The sequence below is a fragment of the Myodes glareolus genome, chromosome 19 (genome assembly GCF_982192425.1).
Source record: "Myodes glareolus chromosome 19, mMyoGla1.1, whole genome shotgun sequence".
NCBI lineage: Eukaryota > Metazoa > Chordata > Mammalia > Rodentia > Cricetidae > Myodes > Myodes glareolus.
Window position 1 is genome coordinate 41,351,186 of NC_142044.1, and position 13,454 is coordinate 41,364,639.

The 13,454-nt window shown below is 47.2% G+C and overlaps 1 protein-coding gene across 1 annotated transcript in view; it reads left to right on the forward strand.

The window, feature by feature from the left end:
• Fam227a (family with sequence similarity 227 member A) overlaps nucleotides 1–13,454 on the forward strand; it is a 58,443-nt gene that overhangs the window by 11,395 nt on the left and 33,594 nt on the right. Inside the window, exons 3-6 of the mRNA XM_085678396.2 lie at nucleotides 2,153–2,235; nucleotides 9,419–9,488; nucleotides 10,086–10,165; nucleotides 12,142–12,288. Coding sequence (XP_085534522.2) covers nucleotides 2,153–2,235; nucleotides 9,419–9,488; nucleotides 10,086–10,165; nucleotides 12,142–12,288 — 380 coding nt within the window. The remainder of the gene's footprint in view (nucleotides 1–2,152; nucleotides 2,236–9,418; nucleotides 9,489–10,085; nucleotides 10,166–12,141; nucleotides 12,289–13,454) is intronic.

A 13,454-nucleotide genomic window follows, 5' to 3' on the forward strand; every position in this document is an offset into this window, starting at 1 on the left:
TTTAAAAGATTTATTTGTTATGTATACAGTGTTCTGATCAGATCTCATTACAGATGGTTGTGAACCACCATGTTAATGCTGGGAATTGAACTCAGGACCTCTGGGAGAGCAGCCAGTGTTCTTAACCTCTGAGCCATTTCTCTAGCCCCAGGGCTCTTTCTAAAGCCTTACTTAATCCCACGCTCCACTTGGCCTTGTCTGGATCATGTGTCCCTCTTGGTGTCTTCACTTTCCAAGTGCTGTCCCCATGGTAAGAACCCTTAAGGGTAATGGAAGGGAGGGCGAGCCTGCTTTACCGGGAAGGAGGGAGTGGCAGGGCTATGAGGCTTACCAAGGCTGAGACTGTGTCCCAGGAGACCCTGAGGCTAAGATATGAAATGTAAAAAGTGAAGAAAAGGTGACAGATAAGGTAGAACTGGTCAGACTCAAAGAGAGGTTCAACTGAGAGGCAAAGATAGCAGGTGCCCCTTGGCCCAGTCATCCCACACCTGAAAATCTCTCTTAAAGAAATATCCCAGGAGCCGGGTGGTGGTGGCACACACCTTTAATCCCAGCACTCGGGAGGCAGAGGCAGGTGGATCTCTGTGAGTTCGAGGCCAGCCTGGTCTACAGAGCAAGTGCCAGGACAGCTGGGTTTGTTACACAGAGAAACCCTGTCTTGAGAAATCAAGGAAAGAAAGAAAGGAAGGAAGGAAGGAAGGAAGGAAGAAAGAAAGAAAGAAAAAGACTGGATGATTCTGCTATCAAGAGTGTTAGTGAACTGGGCCCAGTTACAAGCGCCCACAGCAGGCTGCTCACAGCCACCCCTAACTGATCCCAGGGGATTCACAGGCACTAGTATGCATATGGTGCACATACATACACTCAAGCACAAGCTTATATGCATAAAATTAAAACATCTTTTTTTAAAAAAAGAGTATTCCAAAATTTGAAACCTCTCTGTGGCTGTGCTCACCACAGCTTTGTTTGCCATTGAGAGAGGTTGTAAGTGGCTTACAGAGCCACAGCCCAGCAGCAGGAACACTCACTGAGGTGTGCGTTCTAAGTGGCCTGTGTGATGTTACTAAAGCGGTATTATCTGGCCATCGGGCAAGTTCTAGTGGAAGAGAAGTCATGAACATGAGCCGGGCATCTGTTGACATTGTAATTATGCTTGCACAGAATACTGGAAGGCCAGCTGGTGCAGGGGCACATGCCTGAGGCAGGAGGATCACTACATAGACGTCCTGTCTTCCCCTGTCAAAAACTGAAACAAACAAAACCCAAAAAGGAATGCTCTCAAGACTCCAACACAGGGACTCGAGAGGTGGCTCAGTGGTTAAAAGCACTGGCTCTGGCTGTTCTTCCAGAGGGCCTGGGTTCAATTTCCAGGTCTCAACTGTCTGTAACTCCAAATCTGATACCTTCACACCAATGCACATAAAATAAAGTTAAGTAAATTTAAAAAAAAAAAAGACTCCAACAGAGAGGCTGGAGGCAGTGTGGACAATGTTTTCCCTTGGTTAGTACCTTACAAGGTGGTTACAACACTTTTTTTTCCTCCGTCTCCTTTTCTCTTCCTCTTTGTTCTTTCTTATTTTTTAAAAAGATTTATTTATTAATTTTTATTTATTAATTATGTATACAGCATCTGCCTGCATGTATCCCTGCAGGCCAGAAGAGGGCACCAGATCTCATTACAGATGGTTGTGAGCCACCATGTAGCTGCTGGGAATTGATCTCAGGACCTCTGGAAGAACAGTCAATGCTCTTAACCTCTAAGCCATCTCTGAACCCTTCTTCTTTGTTCTTGACTTTGTTTCTCTGCTTGCTTTTTTCTTTTTTTTTTTTTGTTTTTATTTTAGACAGGATATGCATTATAGCCCTGGCTAGCCCAGAGGTTACTATGAAGCCTAGGCTGGCCTCAAATTCATGGCACTCCTCCTGCCTCAGTCTCCTAAATGCTGGAATCACAGAGATGAGTGCTCACACTGGTTCATAAATTTTCATTTATAATTTATAAAATGATTCACTTGATGATGTCATGAATGTTGGCAGAAGGAATGAGTCAGTAGAGAGATGGTGTAGCCTGGACACCTTCCTGGCCGACAAGACCCCTCTGCCGTGTGTGCCCGTCCGCCTTCTGGAGTTTCCTTAGCAGCTTGCCTCCCAGCATGCATCATTGGCTCCATGAGCCAGGTGAACCAGAAGATTACTGAGATAGACCTGGGCCCCAAACTGTGGGCCAGCATCTCGGTGAGTTGAAGCAGATACTGGAGCTCAGGCAGGACTTTGGAAAGAAAGATCCTAGGGAGGGTCATTCGAGGTGTGCCCTGCGGGCCCTGCACCCCTCCAAACACATGTTTGTACAGTTGAGGTTTCAAAGTTCACTTTTAAAAATTAGCCAACTTTAAAAAAATGTATGTATGTATGCATGCGTGCGTGCGTGCATGTGTGTGTGTGTGTCTGTATGCTACATGTGCATGGGTGCTTTTGGAGGCCAGAAGAGGGCACTGGATCTCCTGGATCTGGAGTTACAGGTAGTTCTGAGTCAATGTGGAAGGTCCTGAACTCAGGTCCTCTGAAAGAACAGCAGGTGCTCTTAACTGCTGAGCTCTCTCTCCAGCCCCAGCAGGCTGCTTCTTAAGAGAAGTTTTAAATTTGCAGTGAACATATATACTGTATGCCCCACCCTCACACATGTTGTAACCTGCCCCATCAACTTCTCCATACCTCAGTTACAACCAGTGAACCCACCCTGCCCCAGCATTACTGCCGACCCCCCTACTTTATCTTAGGCTTCCCTCCTGATGAGTGTGGACCATGTACAATGATGTATATCATCTGCCTCTGCATTGCATACGGAATAGCCTCACGTCCCAGCTACTGCGCACCACCTTTTGTCTCCCTTCCCTCCCAGCCTCTGGCTGCCACTGGCCCATTTACTTCTGTATAGTTTCAACCCTAAAGAACGCCATGACCTTGGAACTTGCAGTGTAGCTTCGCCATGGTGGCCTCACTTAGGAATGCACCTTGAAGGTTCTTCCTTGGGCTTCCATAGGTCACCCGTTCCTTTTTAGCATTTGCTAAACCCCATTATCTGGATGCACCGCAGTTTGTTATCTGCCCCCCTTCTCGGGCATATTGGTCACTCCCGTGCTTTGGAAAGCTGGACACCCCTGTGCAGGCTATCACTGGGAATGCAGCTCTTTTGGGTAAATCCCAAAGGGCACACTATCAAAGTCGCTTCCAAGGTGTTGTCTTCCCACCAGTGAGGTCTGGGGTTCCTGTGCTTGAAATCCTCACCAGCACCTGGTGGTATCGGTGTTCTGAACTTGGCTGTCCTGGTAGGTGTGTGGCAGGGTTTCACGCGCTGCTCTGACAACACAGGGTGTGGCATCTTTTCATTGCTTATTCATCATCCCCATATCGCCGCCTCCTTTTTGAAACAGGGTTTCTCTGTGTAGCCATGGCTGTCCTAGAACTCTCTCTGTAGACCAGGCTGGCCTGGAACTCAAAGATCTACCTGCCTCTGCTGCCAAGTGCTAGAATTAAAGGCATGTGCCACCACCACCCAGCTTTCTCTGTCTTTTTATTTTTATTATGAGAATGGGGTTCTTAATGTTTTGTTTGTTTGTTTTCCGAGACAGAGTTTCTCTTTGTAACAGCTCTAACTGTCCTGGAACTTGCTCTGTAGACCAGACTTGAACTCAGAGATCCGCCTGCCTCTGCCTCCTGAGTGCTGGGATTAAAGACATGTGCCACCAGTGCCCCGTGGGGTTCTCAGTGTTAATTGTCAGTGTAGAGAGATTAGCCTCTAGGAGAGGTCAACTTGGAAGATTTGCCTCTGTTGATACCTTTGGGGAGCTGTGTTGATTATATAGTTGAAGTGGGGCACCCTGCCTGTTGTGGATGGCACCCATATGCTAGAATCCTGGACTCTGTTAATGGAGAATAGGTACTGGGCACACATTCAGCATGTTCTGCTTTCCAACTGGGAATGCAATGTGCCTGCTGCTCTGAGCACCTGTTGCTGTGAGTTCTTGGCTGTTCATGGCTAGCCGCCTGTGCTGGTCTAGCCTCCTGAGCTGGGCTAGCCTCCTGAGCTGGGCTAGCCTCCTGAGCTGTGAGCTGCAATAAGATGCTCTTATTGGATTATTCTATCACAGCAATGGGCTGGGGGAGGGGAATTAAAACACGAGGTGTCTCCTAGGTCATAGGCCCATCTTTAAAAGTTGAGCTACTAGTTCTCTTGTTTTTATATTTAGATAAGCCTTTTACTGGACATACCTTTTGCAAACAATTTACCCCAGTCTGTAGCTTGTCATTTCATTGTTTTGACAATGTCTGTGAAAGACAGATATTAAAATGTCCGTGACTTTCCACTTCATCTTTGGCCTTTGGCTCCACGTCTAAAAAGTCACTGTCAGTCCCAGGGTCACTAGGGAGCTCCGACCTTATCCGCTATGGTTTTAGAGTTTTGCATTGTACATTTAGGGTGGTGGATGGTGGCCCCTGCAGTTTTTATCTCTGTTCATCCACGCTGCCCCAGCAGCTCATCAGCAATGGAGCAGGGTCTCCAGCGGCACCCAGAGCTGCTGTCTCTGGCTTTCCACTTCAGGAGATTGGTTCCCTGTCTCTGCTCACCTTTTCCGTTGGGAGGCTGCCACCTGCTCCATGGCTTCAGTCCTCACAGTTCTGAGAAGAGTCGTTGATGTTTCAGTGTGTTCAGACTTTTGCTGCTAGGGCAAGATGGTGGCTGTGGGTCTCTTACCTGATGACCTGGAAACCAGAAGTTGCAGATTAGTCTGGTTTTATTTTTTTTTAAATCTAAAGTCCTTCCATAATTCTCAAACACGCAGAGACACACAGACACAGTGGCTCTCTGGTCAGTGCAGGGGCTCTTCGGTTGGCCACTGTCCCAGTCGCTCAGGATTCCTGTACATGTTATGTTTGCCTGTTTCACTTTTTTTCATAGTTTTCCAAGACAGGGTTTCTATGTGTAGCCCTGGCTGTCCTGGAATTTGCTTCAAACTCAGACTCACAGAGATCCACCTGCCTCTGTTCCCTGAATGCTGGAATTAAAGGCGTGTGCATTTCTTTTTTTAATTAATTTATTTTACATGCATTGGTGCTTTGCCTCCATGTGTATCTGTGTGAGGGTGTTGGATCCACTAGAAATGGGGTTACAGACAACTGTGAGCTGTCATGTGGGTGCTGGGAATTGAACCTGGGTCCTCTGGAAGAGCAGCCAGTGCTCTAACTGCCGAGCCATCTCTCCAGCCCCAGCATGTTCCTTTCTTAAGTGACACAGATCTAATGAGAAGGCTTAGACTAGATGACCCTCACCCTCTGTTGGAAGGGAAGTTTCCCCGGGAGTTTTTGGCACAGTGTTTTTCTGGTGGTGATGCCCGCCTCTTGCTCCTCTCTTCTTTCTCCCTCGTCCTCCTCCCTTCTTCCCCCCATTTCTCCCTTCCTCTCCTTTCCTGTAAGTACTCTTTGCGTTTTTGGTCTGCCTAACCCTAACCCAGGCCCTCGACCTGTCATTTCACTCCACTTGCTCACCCTTCTTCCTACCATGGCGTCTTGCTTTTTGCCACGTGTCTCTAACCTCATGATCTGCCTCCAGATTTTTTCTCCATGATCACCCCAGCTTTCCCAGTATCAGCTTCTGAGGACTCCAGCTCTTGTGTCATTCTTTCTCTTGCATTTATTTTTTTTTGAGGGGGTTCAAGACAGGGTTTCTCTATAGCTTTGGAGCCTGTACTGGAACAAGCTCTTGTAGACCAGACTGGCTGGCCTCAGACTTACAGAGATCCATCTGCCTCTGCCTCCCAAGTGCTGGGATTAAAGGCGTGTGCCACCACCACCCAGTTGTTGCATTTAATTTAAATTTTTTTTTTCCTTTGAGATAGGTTCTCATCATCAGGAGACCCAGTGTTCAGGAGGCAGAGGCAGGTGACTCCACATGAGTTTGAGGCAGCCTGGTCTACAGAGCGAGTTCCAGGACAGCCAGGGCTACACGGGGAAACCCTGTCTTGGGGGAAAAAAAGAGAATGAGAGAGTCTCACCATGTAGCACTTGATGAATCAGAACTCACTATGTAGACCAGGCCACCTCCAACTCGCAGAGATCCCTTTTTCTCTGTTTATAGAGTGCTGGAATTAAAAGTGTATCAACACACCTGGCTTATGTTTTAAAAAGTTTAAATAGCTGAGTAATACACAGTTTTATAATACACAGACTATTTATTAGTGAAAAGTGAAAGCCATCCTTTTCTTGCCAATTTTCCTCCCTAGAGGTACCCATTGCTATTTCTATGCCATGGAGACTTCCAGAACTTTTATAGGTTATTTTCATGGGCACTACATTCCTCTGGAATATATATATATATATATATATATATATATATATATATATATATATATATATATATGCTATAAATGCTCTCTCACTGGCTGCTTTGCTTTTGTCTTACTAATTGATTTATTTTTCAGAACAAATGCCTCTCGGGAACTCTTTTCAGCCAGTACTATTGGCCTGCCCATTATTTTAGTGGCCTCATGGTATTCCAAAGGTTGGATTGAGCATAATCAATTTATTCTCCAATGATAAATATCTCAATGGTATTTATTTTATTTATTTATTATGTTTGCAGTGTTTTGCGTGCATGTTTGCCTGCATGCCAGAAGAGGCACCAAATCTCATTATAGGTGATTGTGAACCACCATGTAGTTTCTGGGAATTTAACTTAGGATCTCTGCAAGAGCAACCAGTGCTCTTAACCTCTGAGCCACCTCTCCAGCCCCTTAATGGTATTTGAAAACATTTTTATTGATGTGTGTGTCTGTGTGAACATATTCCATGTGTGTGCAGGTGCCCACAGAGGCCGGAAGAGGACTTCGAACCCTCTGCAGCTGGAATTACAGGCAGCTGTGAGAGCCTGTCTGGGTGCAGGGATCTAAACCCGGTCCTCTGGAAGGGCTCTTAACTGCTGAGCATCTCTGCAGCCCCTCTCAAGCATTTGAGTGTAGTGAACATTCAAGAGTAGTGAACATTTGAGTGTAGGGAGCATTTGAGTGTAGTGAACGTTCGAGCATAGTGAGCATATAAATGTTTCTGTGCCTTAATCTAGTCTGCTTCTTGTTGCTGTGATAAAACACTTACCAAAAGCAAGTGGTTGGGAGAGGATTTATTTCCTCTTACAGCTACAGTCCATCACAGACACTCAAGGCAGGACCTGGAGACAGGAAATGGAGCTACTTACTGACTGGCTCTTCATGGCTCACTCAGCTGCCTGGCTGACTGCCTGACTTACTTCCTTTAGATTTATCTTATTTTATATGTATGACTGTTTGCCTGCATGTATGTATGTGTGCCATGTGTGGCTGGTGCCCTCAGAGGCCAGGAAAGGATATTGGGTCCCCTGAAACTGGAATTATGGTTGTGAGTCTCCATGCAGTTGCTGGGAATTGAACCTGGGTCCTCTGGAAGAGCAACAAGTTTTCTAAAGCACAGAGCCATCTCTCCAGCTCAGTTTGCCTTCTTATACAACCCAGAACCACCTGCCAAGGGTGGCACTGCCCACATCAATCATTAATCAGGAAAATGCCCCCACAGACTTGCCCATAGGCCAATCTGATGGAGGCAATTCCTCGCTGAGGGTCCCTCTTCCCAGATGATTCTAGTTTGTGTCAAGATGACAAAAACAAAACAAAACAACAACAACAACAACAACAACAAAAACCAACCACCACAGGCTCATCTGCAGAATAAAGCCCTAGAAGTAAAGTTTCTCAGTGGAATGAGTATGGTCAGAGAGAGAGGGGGAGAGAATGTGAGTACATAGATGCTTGCCATGGCGCACATACGGAGGACAGAGGACAGCTCGTGGGAGTCAGTTCTCCTTCCACCGTGTGGGTCCCAGGAATCAAACTAAGGTCATCTTGCTGGTCCCAATTTTCTTCTCATACAAGCGAAGCCATTCTTTGTCACATGAAGAGGTTGGGCCTGCTTGTTTGTGGGTTTTTCTGTCCTCCCACCAGGTCCCCACAATTATTTAGTCCCAGAGAAAATCACCCACACAGGACTCCGTAAGTTATAATGCTGATTGGCCCAGTAGGTCAGGTTTCCCACTGGCTAACTCTCATATCTTGATTAACCCATTTTTCTGATCTATTTTAGCCATGTGGCTCAATACCTTTTTCAGTGGGGCAGCTCACATCCTGCTGCTTCGGTGATCTGGGCAGGAGTGGGAGGAATCAACTTCCTCCTCCCCAGAATTCTCCTGCTCTCCTTGCATCATTCCCACTTCCTGTCTGGCTTTCCCGCCTACACCTCCTGCCTGGCCAATCAGCGTTTATTTAAAACATGATTGACAGAACACAGACAATTCTCCCCCACCAATTCTTTATGAATTGGGGGGGAGCGCTCGTGGCCCACATCTGAGCTGGGATTGGAATCAAGTTGTGAATAGCAGTAGGATGCACGGACACGCTCTCTGGATGATTCTGTGAAGGCATGTATTTCTGTGGGGAGGGTAGCACTGGGTGTGTGAGCTTTTCAGTCAGAACGCCAGACAGGAGGGAATGAGCCTCAACATCTGGTAAGAGGCCCCACAATAATCCACCTATCTGAGAGCATCCATAGGGATCGGATGAGCTGTATGTAACACATGCCTGACCTAGCTGGGACTTAGAGGAACCCCTGGTCACAGCAGAGATCGAGTATGTGAGTGCACAGATCTGTCTGCTGTTACCTTTATGCACCAGGCTTGACTGTGAGGTCACGTCTAGCATCCTGGAACCCATTCTTCTGGGCGACACATCCAGCACTTCCATAGCGAACTCTATCCAAGCACAGCTAGCCCCTTAGCTGACAAGCAATACATTGTGGGGGCACTGACATTCCCTTTTCTTTCTTTGTCTAAGGTGAGGGTGGGGAGCATCAGAGATACAGTGGGCCCGGGTGAGAGGTCAATGGTGACTGACTGATGACAAGGTTAGCTCCTAGTAAGCCTGTTTGACAGCTCTGGGCTGTGTGCAAAATGCACCAAATACTTTCTCCTGGGTCCTTACATGGAAGGTAGGTGTGGTTATTACCTTCTTATGGAAAGATCGCACATATGTACTTGTGGATTGCAGTCAGAGCCCTGCTCTGCATCCTGTGCTCCCAGAAGTGGAGCCAGGGGGACAGCGTGATGCAAGGGTGCTGGGATGAGATCTGTATTGATGACATACAGTGGGGCCATGTCAGTGACACCAATGGCCCGAGGTCCCTACCACCCAGGGGCAGAGAAGAGGTACTTAGCTACATACTCTGTTTCAGGCTTTTGGATGCCAGTAAGGATAAAGCTCCAATTCCTGACCCCTGACCCCTTCCCTGGATTTACATCAATCTCTAATGCCCTGTTTTTTTCTTCTTCTTCTGGTTTTTGAAGGCAATTGAGGAATATGAGTTGGAGAAGAAGTCTTTAAAAGAGAAAACTCACGGCAGCCTGGGAGACAAAGGCAAAAAATCCTTTCTCAGTCTGAAAAGTGCTTTTGTGGGGTTTGGTTTTTTATTCTCTTAAGTTTAGATTCTTTTCAGCATTTTTGTTTCATGCTAGCACGGATCGCAGGGCCTTGCACATGCCAAGCACATGCCCTGCCACTGAGAAAAACCCGTTATTATTTTTTTTTAGTCTTTGAAATGTAGTTGAGTTAGAATCCAGAGTTCTACCTGAGAATGGCTTTTGTCCTCTTCTGTGGCAGCCTTCCATCAGACCTGACACTGGACAAGGAAGGAGGGAGGGACAGGATCATGCCGGGCTATCTGCTAGGTGACATTGCACCAGGTGCTTTGATCTCTGCTTCTTTATAAAGCCCCACCTGGTGGTCACACACACCCACACCCACACACACACACCCACGAGAGTCCTGCTGGGGAGGAGATTGCCTGGTGCACAGAGTCCCTGCTGCTTCTGAACAGACAAGCCAGCCCAGCAGTCTGTCCGTCACCAGGCAGCCCTGTCTGTCCGTCACCAGGCAGCCCTCTGCAGCAGTCTTAGCTCCCAGTAGCAGGTGCAGCCACTGCTCCTCATATCTAACTTTCTCCTCCATTCTCAGCCAGGCGACCAAAGGAAGAGTCACCGATATCCTGCAAAGGCTCAGAGCTCCGGAATGCCAAGGTGGTCCTGACAAAAAGGGTAAGAGCCCAGCGCCATGTTGCTTTACCAGTAGTTTCTACCATGAACAAAATGGGTTTTATTCTTCGGGAAGGAAGATTTGGTGCCTAGTGACTCACAGAGAAAGACAGGGTTCACTTTTTCAAAGATCTGGCAATACTTTAATTCTAGAATTGCTCATGTCACTCTTGAAAGGGCAGACCTGAACCCAGCCTCTGCAGTTAGAGTGTCCTAGAGCCCTGTGTTTGTTACTGTTAGAGCGGAGGCGTCTCCGCTTAGAGAGAGTCCTCCAGTTTCACTGCGATGGCACCACACAACTCCATGTGCCTTCTACACAGGAGGGTCCCGTGCCACCACTCACCGGCCAGGCTGTTTGTAGTGATCAATGCGGATGTGCCAGGAAGCTGAGATGATGGTCCAGGGCCATGCAGCATGTCAAAGGACAGGCACAGCTCACCACTCGGCTCTCCAGCCCAAGGCCAGCCCCCTCTGTTGCCGGCAAGTTCCGTGACAGCTGTCCTTGTCAAGATTCACGGTGCAGGCTGGGGGTGCGGCTCACGGGGAGAGTGCTTGTCTAGCAGGTGCAGGCTGGGGGTGCGACTCACGGGGAGAGTGCTTGTCTAACATGCGCAAAGCCCTGGGTTCTGTCTCCAGCACTGCAATTTTTTAATTTCAAAAAGAACCCCAAAAAGTGGTTATTTAAACTATCCAGATCACCTGTACCAAAAGCCTTAGGAAACACTGCATTATCTTTCCTGGAAAAAAATTACTATATTAATTTTGTATGTATGTGGGGGGGGTGCACATGCCATGGCACACATGTGGCGGCCTGAGCACAACTTGCAGAAGCCAGTTCTCTAGTCTACCTTGTAGCTCCCGGAGCTTGATCTCACATCATCAGACATAGTCTCTGGCATCCTCACTCTCTGACTCATTTGATTGCTCCTGTTCCCATTATCTTTTTATCACTGAGTAAATTCTGAAACAGCACAAAGCCTGGTGGTTGGGTCTGAGGTGAAATCGCCTTACATGCCGTTGATGGTGTCTGAGTATAAATGTCCTGCCTGAGGTGGCATACGAGTAACTGGCCGAGTGACCTATGATTCAGGATCAGCACAGTCATTCAGCAAGCTCTTCTCTCACTGTCCCCTCCCATGGCTAAGTTATAAAGCAAACAGCTAGCCCAGCACAGTGTATCGGCAGGTGCTGTGGGCTGATGGTAAATGCAGCCCTCATTCCACTTTTCTGCATTGTCCCATCTTTTTTTTTTTTTTATCAACTGTCATGTTTGCATTTGGTTATAAAAAATAATTTAATGATATATATTAAGTAATGTCATATATTGAGGCAGTTACATCCTTCGATAAATATTACTGTTTTAAGAAAATCATGCTAGCTGGGTAGTGGTGGCACATGCCTTTAATCCCAGCACTCAGGAGGCAAAGGCAAGCAGATCTCTGAGTTCAAGGCCAATCTGGTCTACAGAGTGAATTCCAGGGCAGCCAGGACTACACAGAGCAACTCTGTCTTGAAAATCTTGCTAAATAAATGACACAAAGAGGAAGAGGACTATGTGCTCTAAGATATTAATGACAATAATATTGAAAGTAATGAGGGAGAAGTCAATTAAACTGTAGCAGTTTACATGATAATTTTGAGAACAGTATACATATACATACATACATACATAAACATACACACACACACCCTGAAGAAATCTAGAATAAGGCTAGGTGTCTAAACTAGGACATAAAAGTGTGTATGTGTTGGAGAGACGGGGGAGAGGGGGGAGGGTTAACATAACTGTATTTGGAAGTCTTTGCTCAGAGCTTTAAGGAAAGCAGAGCTGATGCAGCGGGTGTTGGGGTCGGGAAGCTCTTGTTTGCTCCGTGTCTATGAGTCTGTTGCACTGTGTGTAGAGGGGGAAGGCATGTTCTTGTTTTAAATTGTCGAGATGGTGGATCCCATTTTCATAGTATGCCTTTTTTTCTCATCAGAAAAGAGCAGATAAAAATCTGCTGGCGGAGCTTCACCAACACCCCCCGTTTGATGAAACTAGGCCCAACAGGCTTCCCAATGGCGTGGACTTCTGCGATATGGTGGGCAATGTGATTCGGTCTGAGAAAAACCCCCTTAGTGGCAAGGTAAGGGAGAGAGCAGGGAGCCAGCTCACTCCAGTTGTACAGGCGTGCCTGCCGAGGTCAGAGGACTCTGCAGAAGGGACGGAACCCAGTCGTCAGTGCTGGCAGCAGGGCTTTTACATCCTGGGCTTTCTTGCCAGCCCTTGCAGTGTGTTTTGATCATGTGTGCTATTAAAAAAAAAACAACTGGAGCAAATACCTTCATAAACACGTGTCTGTCTGTGGGCCATCTGCTGTTCTCTCAGCTGCTCTGTGGCACGTCAGTCAGCCTGACTTTTATTACTTTCTAGTCAGAACAACTCTGCTTTGGGTGTGGAGTATTCCCCAACAAGGCTCGGGCACAGGGCTTTGGAGGGAAGAGTGATGATGTCCCCAAGATGCTTCATGCTTATGTGAAGCAACGCCAGAGGCAGGTGACAGCTCTGTGGAGGTCTGCAGAAGGAAGGCGGTCCGAGTGCTCTTGGTGACAGTGTCGCTGGGCCTCTTCATCTTTTATGGCTGCATGATCTCTTTCCCCCAAACGGTTCTGGTCATTGGTCATTGATGCATTAGCCTTAACTAGTCAGCCCTCCCTCCATTCCTGGGACTCGCATGGCAGGCAACTGTACTCGCTGCTACACTTCCTCTCCCCCCCCCGCCCCCAGCCATCTCCCTGTCTCTATCTCTCTTATTCCCTTCTTTTTTTCCCTCCTTCTCCTCCTCCTCCTCCTTCTCCTTCCCACCGCCTGCCTGTGCTAAGTCTCGCCTGAATGAGATGAAGACCAAAGGCGTGTGATCCAGTGGCAGACATACAGGCATCCCTCAGTCATATATGCTATATGGTGGGGAGAGCACAAGCTAAAACTTCTGCTCCTCTGAGTTTGTGTGTAATTGATTTAATTTTTGACTTACGTATATTTATTACTGATTCAGCAGAGTCTCGTGGCTCTGCCCTTGCCTTGTGTATTAGATGTCTGGGGGGCTCCCTCTAGAGTTGTGGGTTCCTAGTACTGGCTCTGCCATTTGCTGACCATATTACTTTAAGTCCTTTGAGCTCTGCGGTCCTCAGTGTCCTGAACTATGGAGCCTCAGTTTCCTAGTATGTGATAATAATGTGTGCTCAGAGATTCTAGCCAGGTTAAGAGAAAATGTAATGTCACTTAGTATGGGGCCATGAAAATCATGAGTAC